We start from the raw sequence: 20,655 nt of genomic DNA on the forward strand, positions 1-20,655 counted from the left end.
CAATTTATTAATGATTATTCATATATATTTTTAGGAAAAAGAAAGAGCTAAAGATCTGATAGCTGCTGGAAAACAATGCGAAGCTATGGCTACTGAACTATTGGCCCTAGCAGCTGGTTCAGATTCAGCAGGTCGTATTTTAACAGCAACTGATAGGAGAAACGTCGAGTTTTTAGACGTGCTTATTGAGAATGAGCAAAAAGAAGTTATCGCGCATACAGTAGTACAAAGATATCTTCAAGTGAGTTGTTGTATTTAATATTTTAGTTAATTTCTATTCTTCTTATACTTGAATCTATTTTTTTTTAGGAACTCTGGAGAGGTAGTTTAACATGGGCTCCCTGGAGGACGATGGTCCTGTTCGTTGGGTTTGTGATTTGTCCGCCCATTTGGGTAGTCTTCACTCTGCCTCTCGGACACAAGTACAATAAAGTGCCAATTATAAAATTCATGTCTTACCTAACCTCGCACATACATCTCATGCTGCTCTTGATGGTGTCCGGTATAACGCCTATATATCCAGTGGTGCGAAATAGTATGGTGCCTTACTGGTACGAATGGGGCTTATTGATCTGGCTCAGTGGTCTCCTGCTCTTCGAGCTAACGAACCCCAGTGAAAAATCCGGATTGGGATGGATCAAACTGTTCGTGCTGCTCTTCGGCATGTGCGGTGTCGGTGCTCACGTTTGCGGAATGCTCTTCATCGACAAGCCTTACTGGCCTACGCTCATGTACTGCAGAAATCAGTTCTTCGCCCTGTCGTTTCTGCTGGCCTGCGTGCAGATCTTGGACTTCTTATCTTTCCATCATCTATTTGGACCGTGGGCTATCATCATCGGAGATCTCATGAAGGACTTGGCGAGGTTCTTGGCCGTGCTGGCTATATTCGTTTTTGGATTCTCCATGCACATAGTGGCTTTGAATCAGCCGTTTAAGAACTTCACGCCAGAAGAAGTCAGGAGACTTTCGAGGCCGAGACCCAGGGAATACTTTTCAGACGGTAATATATATTTCTAGCTTGTTGAAATACAATATAATATAAGAAAAATGCAGTATGCATGGTTTGAGTATTCAAAAATGATAAGATAAATATTTGCACACTTTAACATGATTAAAAACATTTAAGCTTAAATAATTGTACGTATTTTTTGTTGAATTATTTTAATCTGAGTAACTTATAAATGTGTTTGAACGCTGGCTTATGCTGAGCTGAGCGATGTTGCATGTCTCATGATGTTAGGCCGGCGTAAATTACTCCGTACACCGGCCAACTGTCGATTTAATTTTATCTTGCTAATCCTCCTAAATATCCAGTGCTGTTTGGATAATTTATGCTTCTGTGACACAGTTAATTTATTCGTTAACTCTTAATGTTCTTTTCTCAGATATATTCAATTTTAACAAATGTATGTTTTGTTAGAGTTATTTGTTCTTTGTTCCTACAAAGTCATTCGAAGCAAAAGGAATATCCCTAGGACTCTGAAGATATATACTGTAAATATATGTATGGAAGTATTTACTGTGCTGATGTATCTCTGATATAAATGGAATGCGGATATGCTCTTGCGGATCTTTGAATACCGTCATTAACCTAGTTACAGTCGTAAAACAGTCGTTAACTAATTATGTATTTGATCGCTGGTCACTTATAGAGTAGACACGACGTTCTGTATTCAAACCTGTTTTGATTTAACGTGCGTAAAAGTGCAATACTGAGTTGGAGTGTACGTATTATACATACATTGATCGTACGTAAATTAGATATCTTAATCCCAAAAGCTATTCTCAAATATAAGACGTTTTATAATATCTTTATTAAGCTATTCGTCACGTTTTTTTTATTATTAACCTTTTCACCGCGGATTTATGCATGCCATGGCGAGCAACGCTTGCAAATGGCTTATGATTTACACCGAATGTTCAACAAATACTTTAATTTTTATTAATATAAAATATACTACAGATTTAAATTAACATGTTTATACCCTTTAACAAAGTAAATTTTTAATTTATTCAAAAAAAAAGAGCTGCGTATGGACGTGAAAGGGTTAAGAGCCCTCTCTAATTATTATCTAATTCAATATTTAATAGATAATTGTTTCACCGTTGTTGTCGTTGATTGTTAACAGTCCAACATTCATATTTTTCAATAAAGTAAAGCCCAATGACGCCGCCTGACCACAATGCGCACGAAACAGTCACGTTTGGGCATTTAATGGTCCCTCGTGATTCACATAAAGATGTTCCTTGCCCAATTTGTGTCAATTTTTCTTATTAACATACCCAGAGAGATAGAAATGTACCTCATCAGAGAAGATTTTTTTTTTTTAAAAAAAAATCAGCTTCAACTTCCTGCTCTAACAACTAATCTACGTAAATTCTTCCTTGTCAGGGCTTCAGTTATTGTGTTATCTGAATTTTATACGTCCACATGAAAAATGTGTCAAAGGGAGCCCAAAAGCTGCGAACGCCGACGAATCGACAATTTCGGGTCTTTGGTCATACTTTCACTTACAACAGCAAAATTCTTGGCTAAATGTGCGTCAACCTACATCGGAGTAGAACGTTCTGTAAAATAGCATCATCTTTTCAGATTAAAAAAATTGAAGTATTGTTTTTAATATGTTAAAGTGTGTATGTTTTATTATGTCTTCTAAATACGGATTTATATAACCTAATTATGCAAAATTAGATGATAATCCCGATACCCCCGAAACCACACGAGAAAAGCGTGGGATTCTAGAAGATGTGGAATGGATCGATCCGTCGCCCAAAAGGCATCATACAGATAACTACAGAAAGAAGCACAGGGGAGGGCGTAAGTGAGGGATAAGTAAAGACCGGCGCCCTGCGACGCTCTTTGGACCACAACAAGGGCGTCTTGGGGCGCCTTTCATGTACAGCCGCGCCTCAAAAGGGCTCCACTCGCAATAAAATAGTCGGTGTTGGAATGCCTCCCGCTCACTAAAATCACTATCCTTATCATTATGGACTGTTATCCTACGAATGCTTTATTATTTTTCTTCCAGAATGATATCAACACATATAATACATACTATATTATATTATATTTATGCATAACATGTGTGTGTTTATTATTATTATTATTATGTATAAGGAATGTACATCATAGCATGGAGTTTGCCTTTTGTTTGTCTCATAAACGAAAATCTGGTCTTATACCCGTTCGATGTGTTTTTACTTAGATGGTTTTTGTTTTGATTTTTTTCTTATTGAATGTGTGCTTTGATATTGACCAAACATACCAACACTATCTCGAATACGAATGACCAACGGAATGCGGTAGCACTTTTATATGTGTTTCTTTTTCTTTTTCCCGATTTTTGTCATGTTTCAGGTCGCACTGGTACGATTTAGGCAATGTTCAGTTTTAGGCTGATTGATTAGAGGCGCGGCCGCAGCACGAGGATGCCGTCAGTATGTTTTAATTTTATTTTTTTACAATGTTCTGGCATTATTATTGTTTTCGTTGTTTGTTTGTTTGTTTTGTTTGTTCTTTGGCTTTTTCGGAATGACCTTAGTTGGATGGGATTTTTTGTTTAGTTTTAAGTTTGTTTTATCATATTAGGTAAATGCATATGAAATGTCAAATACGAAATCGAATATTTTCTTGTGGCGCAGTTTGACCGATATCATTATATTTATTAATAAACTCCGCAGTAATAGCAATATTTTCTATGAAATACGGATTTAGATAGTATGTTATCTAATTACGAAAATATTTTCTATAGATGACCCTCAATTACATGAAGACTTAACGAGTAGCATCTCACAGTCGTTTCGTGCTCCAGCAACATTTATCAATACAGTGAAATCTCTTTGTAACGAATACCGAAATAACAAAATTCCCAGTATAACGAATCTTCAATTTGTCCCCGAAATACTTTCATACAAAATGTTTTCATTGTAACGAAGACTGATCTCTGAATAACGAATTATTTTGATGCGAATTTAAGAATGACGTTACAACTTGACACAATATTTCTCCAAATTCAGTTTGTCCTTGACTTGTACCAGATGTGTTCACAATCGATATTTAAGGTGTTTCGCCGAACCTCAAACTTTTTTATAAAACATTTTTTAACAAATTTTATTTTGTTCCTTACAGTATCCTTAAAAATGGACAAAAAACGATCTTTCAATCTTGTAAGAGGCTATTTTGCTACTGTAGTAATATGATAATTAAAAATAAAATAAAAATATATCATCTTCCTTACATTCAATATAACGAATTTTTTTCTTCGGTCCCATGAACTGAGATTTCACTGTATTGCTGCCTCTACATTCCTAAGCTGTGCGCATGATTCTTGATTTCTTCTTCTTTAATTTCTAATCCAGAAAAAGGCTATAAGATCTATGTTTTGGTGATTTTAGCGCAAACAAAAATTGCGCACAGAAAAATTCTAATTAATATGTTTAGGAATACGTCAATATATAATATATAAAAAAATAATGTCTGTATATATAACAGATGTTAATATAATTTTAATTTTGAAACATCATGTTTTAAAAATATTTTACGTTAATTTACGTTAGTATGATACACTTACATTTCCTATAATTACACAATTTTTACTTAAAAATAGAGAAAAATATGAAGCAGTAGGAATTAAAAGTAAAATTTATTTGACAATCAAATGATCACCTATGCTAAGAATTTTCGTGTGCGCAATTTTAGTTTGCGCAATAATTCGGTCACCTATAGCATCATAGCACCTTCATCACACAACCCAAAACTTTGTTCTGGAATTTATGGATAATCAGAATATGCGTTTTTACACGTTCCCACAACTGAATACCATATGACCAGGTATGCTTTAAAATTTGTTTAAAATCATAAGTTTAATATATATTGGCAATTACAAGTTGTCTCAAAAGTAATATAATTATTTGCGCTTAGTTTTCACCAAGGACGTCAATTGGGGGGAGGGCAGGTGGCATTTTCAAAAAATTCACGTCAAAAGCAATAAAATCGTGTCGGAACCGTAGCAGTGGGAACGCTCGGTAACGATTATGCTTTACTATCCAGGTTTAAAATAATACTAAACACTTATTTTTAGTTTTATATTTTAAACCTGGATGGCAAATAGAGTCTCCAATTACTCGAACCATCAACTACTCGAGTATCGAATATTAAAATTTTAAAATACTCGAGTACTCGAGTACTTTCGAGTATTTACCAAATGTACCAAAATAGCTATTATTCAAATTCGTGCACATATAAATAAATAAATAAAATACTTAGTATGTTAATTTTTACAATTATTTTAACTTCACGAACATACTTTTTAAAAACAATAATGCAAAAAGTGTCTCGAATTTAATATTACTGCTAACCTTTGGTTTTATTATTCCCGTTATGGAAAAAACCCTTTCCGTTGCTGTTGATGTTGGTCTTATTGTCATTAACGCGTTGGATAAGGCTTCTAATTTATATCTGTTCGCTTTTTATAGATATAACATTTTTTTAACTCTCTTTTTATGTTCTCTTCTTTCATTCCCTTCTCTGCTTTTCTCTTATTTCCTTCGACTATTGACAAAATAGCATTTTGTAATTCTTCTTGAATAGATTATTTTTCTTAACAATATATAATATACTACTCCTTCTGATTAATGCGAAGAATTTAAATCTATATCCTTCGAAGATGTATTTGGGTGAATCCCTTTCACTCTAGAGCTAAACGGTTCGCAAAGAACTGACTTTACTTTAAATGCCTTTAAAACACACAATTGTTTTGATTTATATTTTAAGCTGAGGGATCAGTATAAACAATTTACAACACTTTACGCTACAACTGCATAGTCATAAAACCTAAAATTTTTTTTTGTTGATATTTTATATTGTTCATTGCCATAAATTAGATAAGTCGGGACTGTCGAACAGAAAACACAAAAGAAATTTTTCCGTCGTACCCACTAACATAGCCGACGACCGGAACTATGCAACTAAGTTATTTTTGTTTCTGAAATATTTCAAAATTTTTTAATTTCGAGTATTAATCGAGTAATTTTCAAAATACTCGATTATCAAGTACTTGAAAAATAGACAAGTATACTCGAGTATCGAGTACTCGATTACTCGAATTGGAGACTCTAATGGCAAAGCATAATAAGTTTGTATGTTATATTTAAATAGAGTATTTTTTTACTGAGCTAATCAAACTCTTATTGAGATTGATTGCTCTCTGATATCTTATTGAGATTGAAGGACCTGTAAAACACTTAAAATCTTCTATTCCGTTTTTCTACCTACTTTACTTTTCTACATCCCGCGTCCGTACGTCACGTACGCCAACGGTATAAGTCTGAGCGTTTACGAGCGCACGGCTTAACCTTTTGCAACTTGGCCATAACAGTAGTTTTCTTGGATATGTCTCAAATAAATAAAAAAAAAATTTTTCAAATTAATCAGATATATCAAATAAATCAAATATGACAACTTGATTAATATTGATATAGGTATATAATTTCTATCGTAGTATTTTTATATCGAATCTCTTTGTAATATATTATATAAAATAATAGAGTTAAGTTAAACAAAACTTTTTGTTGCAATATTCATTACAACGGAATAATTAAAAAAATAATAAAATAATCAGTTACTGTATTATCTATGAATATCGGAAATTAATAAAGAAAATGCTATAAGTATTATTAAGAAAATTGATTTTTCCGATATTTTAATCATAAATTGGCAAAAAACTTTAATAGTTATAAAAAGCAATTGTTCTTAAAATCATCTCGTCATTTTCATTGCTATAGCAATGAAAATGACGAGATGATTTTTAGAATATATATATAATGAGATGATTTTAAGAATATATATATAACACTTTTATCAATTTCTGACTTAAAAAGTGTAACGTAATCAAAAGATCAATATATTTTTTGCGACTCATTTTTGATTAAATGCTTAGTAAAGAGCTTACGAAAAATGTATTTTAAAACAGAAAAAGTTTTTAATGTATCTTCGCCAGTAGTGAAGTCTGGCCGGGGCGTATCGGGGCGCCGCCGCAGTACATTTTTCATGTCTTTATACAATTTTAGTTCATGGAGTAAGTTTCACTGAATCGAAACTAAGGAACATAATTATGCTATTTAAGTTGTCTTGGAAAAGTTCTGAAGTAAATATATAGGGGGATGGTGGTTCTAAGGTCAACCAAAATAACAAGCGCCCAAGGACTTTTAAATTTAGTACTTCACATTATTTTAAATAAAATAGTAAAAGTAACTCAACAATATATCCTGTTATTTATTTTGTAATGTACAGAAATTGCTAAGCTACATCAAAATCTAAAATCGTATTATTAATTACTAAGCGACATTTCATATGCAATAGCCCGATACTTTTATGTTTTGTCTTTTGTTATGTTTGGTTTGTTTGGAAGCATCAGTGTTTAGCGCATTGACTGGCTTATCTCTGTCTGTGTTCTGAGAATGCAACGTTTTCTCCTCAAGAAAGAGGAACTCATGGCTCCTTGTGGGTGTTCATTTCCCTAGTTAGAATGACGCCGGTGGACGCTTTCGAGAAGTTGTTCTTCGCTGTGTTCGGTCAGACGACTCCCGACGACCTCAACTACGTACCCGAGTCCCGACCAGAATGGACCGAGAGCCTCTTCAAGATCGTATTCGGAGTGTACATGTTGGTTTCCGTGGTCGTGCTAATTAACCTGCTCATTGCTATGATGTCAGACACTTATCAACGCATCCAGGTAATTGGTGGCAAACTCAACATCGAGTGTTCTTGCGGTTTGGTTACAGTGAAAATGAATCCGATTCTGTCGTTCGAGCTGCTCTTCTTCGCCGTATTCGGACAGACGACCACCGATCAGACGAAGGCCACGCCTCCGGTGCAACAGCCTCAATGGACCGGATATCTATACAAAATTGTCTTCGGCATTTATATGTTGGTCTCGGTGGTTGTTCTGATCAATTTACTCATTGCTATGATGTCAGACACGTACCAGAGGATTCAGGTAATGAGACGCAGCCGAGAGCCCACCGACCGATTCCAATCCTTCATATCAAAAATCCAAAGCCCAAATCCAAAGTTGAATAAATAATAAGAAATTATAAACAAATCTAGGATATACATACGTGTTGCTGCAGAGGAACCAGACAGATGTATCTAGGCTCCAATTTTGTTGTGAACGTGAGTCTGAAGTAAAGACAATCAAGAGCAATTAAGTCCTGACTATACAGATAAACATAGACACAGTTGAAATGTGGTAATGCAAAAGGATGCCTCTACAACTACAACACTTATGTACTCTTTTGCCACAAAATAACTCAATTTGTATGTAAAATTACAGGTTTATTTGAGAAGTGAAAATAAAAATAGCAAATAGTTTATTAAGCTTTTAGCAAGTCTCGTTAGTTAAAATTGTACCACATTTTATATGATATTATATCATAATCCATTATAAAAATGATTATTGAGTATTTTATCACAGCAAGAGTATTGAAAAACAAGAAATTTTACATAAAAATTTAGTTATACTATCTTTGTGGCAAAAATCTTGTTGTATAGTGTAATGTAAATAAAATAATCAAGTATGTAAGAATGGTCGACGATTGATGAAGAAAAGCACAAATACTAGATGTGAAAATTTTACACCGAGTCTCCTGAAAATGGATCGTGGAAGATTCAAATAAACGCTCGGTGTTGCTCTCTTAACTACTCCATGACTACTAGAATCGTATCGTATAAACAACCAAATGAACCACACACATCTGGTTTCTCTGCTGCACTCAGTATAAAGCGAAGTTTTAATTTAACATTTACATGCCTATATATTAATAAAATGTATAGTAAAATAAAATATAAATATGAATCTAATCCACTTCATTAAAATATATTTTATATAAAAAAATTGTATGTTTATATAGGCACAATCTGATATTGAATGGAAGTATGGTTTATCGAAGCTCATCAGAAACATGCACCGTACAACAACGGCACCATCACCGTTGAACTTAGTAACAACTTGGTTGATGTGGTTGATAGCACTTTGCAAGGTAACTTCTCTATTATATTTATGTATATTTATGTATTAAGTACTCATAGTTTATATTAAAATTAATATTATACCATACAGGCTAAGATGGCAAAACGGAAACGACCTAGTTTAGTGCATTTAGTCGGCCTTCAAAGGAGTCAAATGAGTGCAAGAACAAAGGCAGGTGCCAAATGGTTATCAAAAGTCAAAAAGACACAGATTGCTCCCAAAGGTAATGCTCCTATCCATATAATTTCTGCAATATGAATAGATCTTAACTTTTATTATACAAAACAATTACAGAGTCTGTAGCATTGTCCGTAGTACATTTGAGTCCTCTTGGTTCTCAACAAAGCTTCACAAGTACAACCCGAATTGAGAACGTTGCGGATTGGGAAGCAATTGCTAAGCGCTACAGAGCGTTGTGGAGGGACACCCCTGAGGCTCCGTCCAAAACAGAATCCGAAGATGTGGCTTCTACGGTTTCCGAGCTTCCAGGCGCAACAAATTAATACTCGAGTAAACTACATATCATATAAAATTATTTTTATAACTAATTAGTTCACAAAGCTAAACGATTTTGTTTTGTATTATATACTGTAAATATCATAGAATGCAATAATGTAGATTTATATTCTGATCACATATCCTAATTATTACTTAAGTATTTTTCTTATAACATGTATTTGTGTACATAGCCATTGTTATAACATAATATTTAAATAAGAAAATAATCATGTTTTGGTAATGTACAAGAATGTAATTATATTATAATTAAGATATGTTTTCTAACATACTAAAAAAGTATGACTTGCCAAAATATAAAATCCACTGTTCCTTATTACATACATAATGTATAGTTATCTATAAAATCATATCATTATTATTGAACAAATGTTTTAAGTTTACTGTTCAGTTCATTTGGATACAAAAAGGTCGCTTTGTAAAAGTCATCTACTTAATAACTTTAAAAACACAATACTATCAGTAAAATTAAATTAAAAGTTCAAGTGAATTACTGATTTATTCATATAAGTAATTAATAATCATAAATGTGCTAGAACATTTTTTATATATCATTAAATGGAAATTTGCAATAAATAATCATATAATGTATGTGCCTTACAGTTAAATTATGTTTCTTTTGTTTTAAAATAAATGTTTATAAAATAATATCAATTAATTATTTTATTACTATCGTATATATAATTATTTGTATTACTCCTAACACACAATATAAAAAAATCAAGAAGAAAATATATTTTAGACTGAGTTTGCTATTTGAAACAACATTATGTTTCATGCCGACTCACCGAGCAAATGTACAAACAGTGTGACACCGTGCAAATGTACAAACATATAGATCTACTATAAATTTTAGTTTACACTCGACTTCACTACGCCTCAACGCTCAAACCACTACTTCGCTCAAGGACTTCTTCTACCACAGACATCGGTCTCGCCTCTTGTTAAGCATCACCTCCAACACACAAGATCATAAACAGTATCAACTTCAAGAAGGATAACTATCGATCCAACCGAAGACCTACTATCGAAGCGACTACGACCTGTACGTTTCAATACAAATAACTTTGCTTTCTATATAAAAATATTCTTGTGACTATGAGATCAGGACATTTCCTCTTTTGGTTCCGCACATTCTAGTGATTTTGGATAAATAAAACTATGTTAATTTAAGAGAATAATCAACAATCATTCGACAAAAATATAAGTTGCATGTTCTCTCCTTTCAGTCTATTAGTCATTCTATGTTTGGATACTTCAGTACAAAATACCCCAAAAATTGAAAGATTTTGAGTATGATTTAACACGTATCCTGCCACAGTATATTTTAATTAAAGACCTACTGCGACAATTTAAAAATGTAATTGTTTAATATGGATATACTGTATACATATGATATGTATATGTAGGTATGATAAATATGTTTTTTTTAATATTTATATAAAACCATACTCATGGCGTTGGTCACCGATGAGCGATGCGGTGATACTGATTAAGTTTTGCATGATAAGAAATTCACTTATAAATATATTACGTACATATGTACAGTATTCAAATTAGCCAAATAATGCAATGATGAATATACAAAATTATTATGAAATATTTATATACACTAGAAAAACTAACCTTAAATTTTTTAAATTAGATGCTTCTCTATTGTATGTAATTGACTTAATCTATTAGCCTAAAAATAGCGTAATAGCGATTGAAAAATATATTTAAGGTTACTAGCCCTTAGGGGTGTGAAATAGACGTGGAAAGCTGGTAACAATTTATTTAGTATAAAATATGTTGCAACAAACTATTGTGAAAGAGTATTCTCCTCCTCGAGCGCTGGTGGAGAAGCTGGCGGTGAAATTATGTCAGTGGCGTAGCTATGAGAGGGCGGAGGGGGCGGGCCGCCCCGGGCGGCACTTGCTTGGAGGCGGCATATTCGCGATGGGATCATCTAGTGTTGTTCTTAACTCTGAATGCACTAAAACATATATAAATCCACGAATAACAAGAGCTTAATAATAACCAATTTATTATCTTAAGAAATGCTGATTTTATGACCCTGCAAAAAAAGGATAGGGGGGGGCGGCACATACCCTAGCTACGCCACTGAATTATGTCCTCAGGATGGTCCTCTGAGGTCTCTGGTAGCAAAACGTAGTCGTGCTCGATCGTCTAGTGTCTCTAGTGTGCCACTATACAGATGTATCAAAGTCTGCCGCTCTGCAGTCTGTCGATGTCTTAAAATCTCTTCATGTCTGTCTGATCGGTGCTTTTGAGACCGGCCTTATATATCAAAGGTTGGGAAGCTCTCCGACAAATCATAAACAATACAGAGATCATTAAATCAATTGTTGCGCTTGTTTATTTGACCAACGAATAAACAAATACTTGACCCAAATTAGCTTTGATATTCTTTACTATAAACTTAATATTTCATTATATAGCTCATATACGCACAAAGATAATATGAAAAATCTATAATTTATTATATTACACGTTTTTCTTAAATAATTCAATTTTTAAATAAAATTCTCGAACATTTTGCTGTACATTTGATTCAAAGGCGCCACGTCGGTCATATTCAATGTTAAAACTCGATGTTTCGGTGACCACCGGCACTCCAGCGTCAATTCTAAATAAATATTGACAGTCACGGGTGATCAGTACGGCACAGTATTCAAAGTTAATGTGTGAAAGTAGCAAGATATGTATTAAGCAATATTAATACAAGCTAAGTATAAAAATACGTGAAGATCTATTTTATATTAGCAAAGATGATTTTAAATAAATTTAATAGATAAATGAAAAACGGTTTCTTATCATATTCGTTTATTTCATATAATTTACATCGGATATAAACCTTCAGTTTTCAACTTCAAAATGTCAACTAAATATTCCCTGGATTTGTTAGAATATTTATTATCGGCGAGTTGATCCTGTAGAACGTTCAATGATTCCGTATCCCAACAATTGACCCAATACAAAAGATTTATAACTTTCTTATCGGCTTCTAATCTATTCGGCATATCGATAATTTTAATTTTGGGCAAATTTGTAACGATTGAATGTAACTTTTCTTTCACGCTGCTATTGAATAGCGCATTATTCTGAATAGCAAATCTAACGATTATATCAAAAGATTTCGATGTAATGTTTACGTTTTCCCACAACATATTAGGCAGGAATTTCAACCAAGTCTGGAAGCTGATGAGCGATTGAAGGTTTTTCAATTTTTCGTTAAGCAATATGCTACACAAGCATTCGAATATGTTATGTTCAAATTCAGGATTCAGATTGGTCTTCAACATTGCAATTGATATCAATTTGTTTATGAACAATTCCATATTGGGTCTGCACACCAGATTATCGCTCGCTAATGCTGTCGATAATATCGCTATTATTTCCATTTGACATTGAGAATTATGCGAAACATAATCCAAAACATATCTTACATATTCTAATATCTTATCAACTTCAGTTTCTTGCGGTTTATTTTTAAAATTCGTATTAAAAATCAGATAAATGTAACATATTCTCAAATTTTCTTGAAGACACAATCCGTTGTTTTCAATTGTAACATTTTTCTTGCCGCTTGTACTGCTTTGAGAATATGGAAACGAATCCGATATGAAATTCGAGAACGGTTTACCAAATTTATCGACAAACCATTTGCTCAAGTCGTTATTGTGTAATTCTTCGTCCATAATCTTCAACATTTGCCAAAGCAATATAATAATCTCTAATATATTTTGCAGAATGAGGAATCCTTCATCAGAAACAATCGACTCGACTTTCTTCTCGTTAGAAGCTCCGGGTCTCACTTCTAACCAAGTATCGAACAATAGCGGCATCAAAACCTCGACATATTGTTGTAATTTATCGTTATCGCTCTCGTTACACTTTGCCATAATATTTTTATCTTTCGAAAAACACGATATTTTACTTATTTTGATGCCTTTATATAACGAAAAATAATCACACTTACTCTTATCGTAATGAAAAGTACAGCCTTTCAAAATTTCCTTACTAGACATCTTCAAACTGTAAGTAATATAATTTTGTACAGAATTAACATCTTTTATGTTTAATTTTAAATTAATCAACGTCCTCAAAAATTGTAAAAGTCTCAATAAAACCTTTGTCCTCCACTTTACGCTAGTCATTTTACTTCCCAGGTTCATTGTTAAAGTTCTACCCGGTTTAGAATCAATCTTTAGCTTAGAAATCATATCCAAAAAGCTAGGAAAAATTTTATGATAATTCACAACTACCAAATTAGGAACGCATGACAACAAAACGTCAAAGTAGAAGAGCGAATCTTCATGAATATTAGTGTCTATGTGAGTCATCGCACATCGAAGATACGAACAGAGAATATCAAAGAACGGTAGTATCTTTACAGAGGTTTGCGGTTCCAAAATACAATGAAGAGTGTGATAAGCCTCTCGCCTGACCTAAAAACCAATACAATTTAAAAAAAATCGTTTATTTATATATCAAGGCAACTATTATTCTTACCGAGCGCTCTTTATCCAAAACAAGCGGACAAACTCCATGTAGTAACACTCCCACGTTCAAGAAAATCGTTTGGTCAGAATGAACCTTGACCAACTCTTTGATACCAATCAAAGCGTCAACTCTTGAATTAGTATTAAAATGTCGCAGTCTCGACAATAGTTCTTTAAGGCCCAGTTTATTTTTTATTACTACTTCTCCCGCAGCCGGCTTGGCGTGCTCCTTTATTATTATTTTCTTAACTTTGAAGTTTGTCTTCGTATCGTTGGTTCCTTTTGGAAGTTCTTTCTTGGCTTTCAATTTTACTTTAGCTTTCTCAGATTTTAGAAATTTTTGGTGACGGGTGGCTTTTATTTTACCCATTTTTGCAGTGCTTTACTCACAGATTGTGGTTATGGGTTGTCAATCTGACGGATGGCCGCATGGAAATAATACTTTTTAATTTTGGCCATAACAACATTATATATGTCTATCGACATTTTTTCTTATTGAAATAATATTTATGTTTTAGAACAAAAATAGATCATAGAAAGAACACATAGATCTTATGCAAAATATAATTTTCACCGTAAAATTTACAAGCAGTTCTTCTAAATAACTGTATTTATTATATTTATTTAACAAAAATCAGACCACCATGACTTGAAAAGTTTTCCCATGCATCATGATTGCCTATAAACATATATTATTTATTTTACAAAGATACGTAGACAAAGAATGATCCATCTTAAGTTTTCGAACTTTTGAAAAAGAACACATAAATTTAAGGATATCTTCGGATTTTTATATTACTGGATCATTTTTGGCGGATGTTGGTTTTTTAATATGCTGAAAAAAAAGATGCTTGTGATTTTATATTAAACAGATAAATTGGAATACTCTATTAAATTGGTTGGAAAACGTTATATAAACAATGTTCCGACAATTTTACATATATTTATGCATGGCCGAATAAAAGTGTGTTATGGCCGTGCGTGGTTTTTTGTGTATAAATAACCTGAAGACGCCTCAGCTGTCACGGCGTATGGTCGTGCGTCAGCAAGGATTCTGAGGATGTAAACTCTGATAATAAAGCATTTCTATGGTTAGAGGCGTTTAATTCCGTCGAGAGACGGTGGTCTTTCGAGAAGAAAAGACGGCCATCTCCAAAGGGGAGAGGTCGCAACAACATACTACCCCAATTTATTCCACATACGGAGAATAGTATTTAAGAAAAAATGTATGATCGATCTTACATCAATTGTTCCAGATCCCTGTAGTTATCGCCAAAATAATTATTGTGTCTGGCTTGCTTTATCGTTACGGCCAGGAAAATGAGCGCAGTCATGACTCTTTATCTTTATTAAAAGTCTACGAGCATCGACGGATAAATTACTAAAAATATTTTAATTTCTTCTCTTTATCAACTATAAGCAATGCTTCATTTACATTGTATAGTTATATTAACATTTGTATAAAAATAGGATTATATTTAATTATTAAAAATATTTTTTATTTTAAAAATTATGCTATATATACGAATGTATATAAAAACATATTTTTGCCTAATTTATATTATTTTAATTTTTATTGTATCAACTGTCAAATGTCACTTTTAACTAGCAACATTGCTTCATATATTCTGCGACAATGGCGCGGGATACGTGTTCTTCCTATTTAAAAGACATCAAACAAGCAAATGAACTAATAAATAAATACGTCTGCGTAACTACGCCTAATAAATTATATCACGGATTTGTACATTCCATCGATCCGTACAGCGAAACGTAAGTACAACCTATATACAGCTTAGAAATATGTAACAACTATAACGTCCAAATAATATTTTCAGCGTCGTCTTATCTACGAACGTAAACAATCAGATCGACATATCTTTCGTCATAGGAAGTTCTATTAAAGAGATTAATATTTGTGATGCACCAGCCGATCATATAAAACATGAAATAGTAACCAAGAACGAATTGCCATTAGACTTCGATGTCGAAATGAAGAAAAACAGAGTTCACAATTGGCTTTTAAGAAATTTGATTCCCGTTAAAGATACTAATGGAGTTTTAATAGTACACGATGGAGCTGTGTCTATCCAACCGCCATACAGGATCGAAGATTGCGTCACTAGTAATCCTATCGTTTTGTCCAGAGTGCAACATTTGATGAATAATATGCCAAATGATGATTTAGAAAATAATCCGATTTAATTGTATTTTGCCATAGTATTACTTTTCATATTTGTAAATTTAAAATATAAAATAAATTAAGCTGTGTTATGCTTTATAAGTTTCAATTCGGTTTATAATGCGACAATAGCAGAGATGCCATTAAATTTAGAAAGTACCAAATGTGTCACTGTGGTTCTAAAAATTTCGTTCCAGAAATTTTGCCATTGAATATCTATGTAAGGGTGATAATCTTTAGGGGTTGATAGTGAGGAAATTAGGGCGGCCAACAAAGCAGGTCCGAGATTAGTGATACAGAAGCTAGCACAAAAGCTCAGCATGTTGCCAACATAAGTTCACATATGTATTTAAAAATATAGGAAAGGTTTTAATTTGCAGAATATGTGTATCTTATAAATTGTCTGAGAAAAACCTCACGCAGCAAACCTCAATATGCCAATAATTAATTATTCTAGAACAAAAATTTATTTTTGAGTCAAATTGTTACTGAAGATGAGAAGTGGATCATTTACTCTAACATGCGATGTAAAAGGCAGTGATAGGACGCCAATCGATCCTCAAATCCAACCTCGAGAACAGGATCAAACCTTAATAAGATAATGTTATGCATTTGGTGGGATATAAAGGGCATAATGCATTATGAGTTATTGTATTATAGGCAGACAATTACAACAGACACATAGTGTGCTCAGTTAATACGTTTAATAGCGACAAGACCATAAAAAGACCTTCCCTTATGAATGAAAGTAGAATAACTACACCAAGACTGCGCTCGCCCTCATATATCCAAGATGATAAAAAATCAATGAATTTTCTTGGGAACTCCTTTCTTACCCACCGAATTCTTCAGACGTTGCTCTAAACAACTATTATCTATTTAGATCCTTGTAACAGTTTTTAAATGGTATAAAATATTTTACAAAAACGAATATAAAAACGACATTCAAGAACTTATTGTTTCCAAAAACATATTATTTTTCGATTCATATAAAAAAAAATGATAACATATAGAGAATATATAATTTAGTAAAAGTATTACGTTTTAATTTTTAACTCATTTATTAACTTATGGGACAACCTAATATGTGCATGTTCCGCTTTAGGCCAACTACGTTGAGTTGTTAGGCATATATAGGACGATTTTATACTTTACCATTAGAAATCGTTATTTAAACAAAGGAGGTTTATAAATATACCCTCGAGAAGAATCGCTGTATCATCATAAGACAAACAATAAAGACCTTTATAAACCATAAACATTACTGGGGTCAAAGTTATATTTATAACTGTTTGTTACCACTAAACAATGTATTGTACTCGTCAACACAATAGCTTGACAAGTAAATCCTGTTCATTCGCACAAAAGACTGTGAAATCACAATAGATCCGTTTATGGATAGCCATATCTTATATATAATTGTTCTAAGCCGCTTCTGGACACGCAAATTTTAAAATGAAACATTCTCCGTTTAATTTTCTACTCTGTAAATCGTATCTCTTTTTATGAACGGTGTATATAATAATTCTTATAAATAAAGGAAATATATTTAATTATAATAATAAAATTAAAAATTGAGTTTGCTCCAGTTGATTTATGAGCCAATAGTAATGAATTCTGTTGTTTCGACCAATGAAAAATAAGCATTTAAATATTCAACGTGGCAATAGTTTTCAATAATTTTCATTAATTGGTCATGTGCGTTGATTTGACTGAATATAAATAATCAGATTGCAAATTAATTAGGTATGTTATAACTCTGAAAATGAAATTTATACATAGCATGATGAAATCTTCAAATTTTTAGTTCCGTCGACGGCTTCCAAGGCCGAAAAGTGAGTTTTTTTCATTTGTATTTGCAATACATGAAAATTGTCATTGCTTTTAAAAATTAATTTAAAATAGTAAGAGCCTTATACAATAGTTAATAACATTATAATATTCTTATATACGTTATATAATTGTCATAAGATGTTGAATGTGAGGATATGACTTGCTCGTACTAACGTCGTATGTGCCTATAGTGACAAAGCGTTGTAAGCAAATAATATGTCATTAGAAAATAGTATACAATTGCATACATAATTTAAATTAATAAAGCTCAATATCATAAATATATTTTTTTTTAAAGAATGACCAAAATCAAGCTATAACTTAATATGCTTCTTATAAAACAAAATACTTGCTGTTAATATGATAAAGTAAATAGTTTGTAAATATCATATATTGGCATAAGATAAATATTTAGATTACAGCAAAGAGCCAAAACAAATACGAACAATAGGTTTAGGCTATAAATAAAGTTTGGTTTGGATATGTATTACATATATATTATTTTTCTATGAAAATTAAATATTGCTAAATTGAAAATAAATACAGTATAGCATCTCTATTGTCAAAAATTTTAAACATAAATACGAACATTTAATCCTTAAACCGACGTAAAAAAATACTTTCTGTTAATAAATATTAGTGATCTGATATGAATAATTTGACGAATCTACTATTTTGCAACTGTGCACTTTCACTTGAACAGTGGTATTTTATAAATTAGCCAGTAATATAAGTATTCAATAAGAACTTTTAAACAGCGTTTCATACGATTGTGTAACTGTCAAACTTATTATAACCTTAAGAGCTAAATAATTGACCATAAACGTTTCAAAAATTGTGGAATATGAACGACTAAAATATTTCTTAAAAATTCTATAAATAACATTTTTTTTTAAATATACAAAACATGCATTTTTTAAATGTTTTAATATTTTTAGGTCACGTTGCTAGAAATCTATAAATATTTTAGATGATGTCAGATTTATCTCAAAGATAAAATAAGACACAAAATCTATTGGAGAGAAATTTTATTATAAAATTATTTTAGATGTCTTCAAATTAAAATTCATCTCTAGATATGATTTTTTTTATACTGGCAACATATTTGACGGTTTACTTTGATTGAACTTTTCGTTAACGTTGATTCGATTGTATTGCATTTCTTGAATTATAACGTTTCTGCGACTGACGAAAGTACAAACAAGGTTTCTTAGCCATATATAATTAATATGTAGATAATAGTCTCAAATAATTTAATTGTTTTAAGTTACATTTTTCCAATGCATGATGGAAACCTATAATTTAAATCCTATAGATATAGGTAAACAAATAGATAATCAGGTGGAAGGTGAACAACTAGATGATCAAAGAACCAGCGGATGAATCGTGAATTTAACACAAGAACAACGCAATCGTCGAAATTCCAGATGACGACTAGGAAATTTGTCCTCGGAACAGCAAGAGAATATTCCAGACGAAGAATAACTAATTTGTCTACACAACAGATTGCAGAGACCGCTAAGATACACTTTGTATAAATGTGCTGAAGCTAATTCGTATAATTTTATATGTCCGAACCGGCACAATTTATTGTAGGTATGATGGACAAAGAGTGCACAATAGAACACTGCAGAGCAGTTCACTTCTTCACAGTTGCAGTCACGCAGTTAATACTATTACACATAACTGGTGCAACTTCGTTTGAATCATTGAGAACAGTCGATGAAATTGCGTTTCCTACATTTAGGGATGCAGCACGAGAACTGAAACTCATCGACGACAACAGGGAGTGCCATCATTGTTTGTCAGAGGCGGGGACGTACATACGTGAACTTTTTGTTCTTATTTTAATAGATTGTTTTCCAGCAGATTTTAAAAATCGAATGTCCGCAGATTTTAGGGATGTTCTGGAAGAAGCTGCAAATAATTTATAGCATCTACTAATGAAAGAAAATTCTTGCAGAATGCAGAGCTTGCCAGAACCTAATGGCAACGTCGATTTAAATACGATCGACATTAATATAGAATTAGTTCTGGGTGAACAGATGACGAAAAATTTGAACGCAGAACAACATTTGCATTTGATGCAATAGTGATGAGTGCTGTATTGGATAATAATAATTGTTTTTTCATAGATGGTCCTGGAGGAACAGGTAAAACTTGTCTATATAAAACTGTCATTCACACGTTGAGATGACTTGGACAGGTATAGCGGCATTGTTGCATCCTGGTGGAGTAACATGCCACACCTCACTTATTTATTTTTCAGATTCAACGTGTAATTAATCAATTAAAAATAAAAATAAATATTAAAGAAACAGCTGTCATTGTATGGGATGAAGCACCGATGGCTCCTATAACATTATATATGATCGATCGTACAATAAGGGACATTATGGGGAATAATTAATTTTTTTTTGGTAAAACTGTTCCTCCAGTTTGTAAACAAACCTCTAGAGGGCATTTAGTTTTATTATGTATTGAAAATAGTAGACTTAGGCCATTTTTCTAAAATTTTAAATTAAAAACTAGTATTAGAAAGCGAGATATTATTCGCCAAATGGTTATTAGATTTGGGCAACGGTAAACT

At 32.4% G+C, this 20,655-nt stretch overlaps 3 protein-coding genes across 5 annotated transcripts in view; 2 read left to right on the forward strand and 1 right to left on the reverse strand.

The window, feature by feature from the left end:
* The window catches only part of nompC (no mechanoreceptor potential C), an 89,981-nt gene extending 79,812 nt beyond the window's left edge, over window positions 1–10,169 (forward strand). For 2 of the 3 annotated variants that reach the window (XM_088186367.1, XM_088186365.1), the window contains exons 12-17: window positions 35–241; window positions 310–1,000; window positions 7,783–7,997; window positions 8,911–9,039; window positions 9,120–9,252; window positions 9,324–10,169. In XM_088186367.1, coding sequence (XP_088042493.1) covers window positions 35–241; window positions 310–1,000; window positions 7,783–7,997; window positions 8,911–9,039; window positions 9,120–9,252; window positions 9,324–9,532 — 1,584 coding nt within the window. In that variant the 3' untranslated portion in view covers window positions 9,533–10,169. The remainder of the gene's footprint in view (window positions 1–34; window positions 242–309; window positions 1,001–7,782; window positions 7,998–8,910; window positions 9,040–9,119; window positions 9,253–9,323) is intronic. The other variant, XM_088186366.1, reaches the window with a different exon arrangement.
* A 230-nt stretch (window positions 10,170–10,399) lies between these two features.
* LOC148234976 (gem-associated protein 6-like) lies at window positions 10,400–16,312 on the forward strand. Its single transcript, XM_088185983.1, has 3 exons — window positions 10,400–10,590; window positions 15,660–15,823; window positions 15,889–16,312. Exons 2-3 carry the CDS (start codon window positions 15,687–15,689, stop codon window positions 16,253–16,255), a joined length of 504 nt encoding a protein of 167 aa, XP_088042109.1. The 5' UTR covers window positions 10,400–10,590; window positions 15,660–15,686; the 3' UTR covers window positions 16,256–16,312.
* On the reverse strand, window positions 12,355–14,487 carry LOC148234977 (testis-expressed protein 10 homolog). The gene is made up of 2 exons (XM_088185982.1): window positions 14,061–14,487; window positions 12,355–13,996 (listed from the first exon to the last, which is right to left on the reverse strand). The coding sequence occupies exons 1-2, from the start codon at window positions 14,418–14,420 to the stop codon at window positions 12,386–12,388; spliced, it is 1,971 nt and encodes a 656-aa protein (XP_088042108.1). The 5' UTR covers window positions 14,421–14,487; the 3' UTR covers window positions 12,355–12,385.
* Window positions 16,313–20,655: the final 4,343 nt, after the last annotated feature.

This window comes from Plectrocnemia conspersa, unplaced genomic scaffold (assembly GCF_051122295.1).
Source record: "Plectrocnemia conspersa isolate PC_06_02 unplaced genomic scaffold, ASM5112229v1 ptg000005l, whole genome shotgun sequence".
Taxonomy (NCBI): Eukaryota; Metazoa; Arthropoda; class Insecta; order Trichoptera; family Polycentropodidae; genus Plectrocnemia; species Plectrocnemia conspersa.

Coding starts and splice junctions, on each gene's coding strand:
- LOC148234977 (XM_088185982.1), bottom strand. CDS start 14,420: ATGGGTAAAATAAAAGCCACCCGTCACCAAAAATTTCTAAAATCTGAG. Junction 13,997..14,060: donor TTTTGGATAAAGAGCGCTCG/GTAAGAATAATA, acceptor ATTGGTTTTTAG/GTCAGGCGAGAGGCTTATCA.
- LOC148234976 (XM_088185983.1), top strand. CDS start 15,687: ATGGCGCGGGATACGTGTTCTTCCTATTTAAAAGACATCAAACAAGCA. Junction 15,824..15,888: donor ATCGATCCGTACAGCGAAAC/GTAAGTACAACC, acceptor TAATATTTTCAG/CGTCGTCTTATCTACGAACG.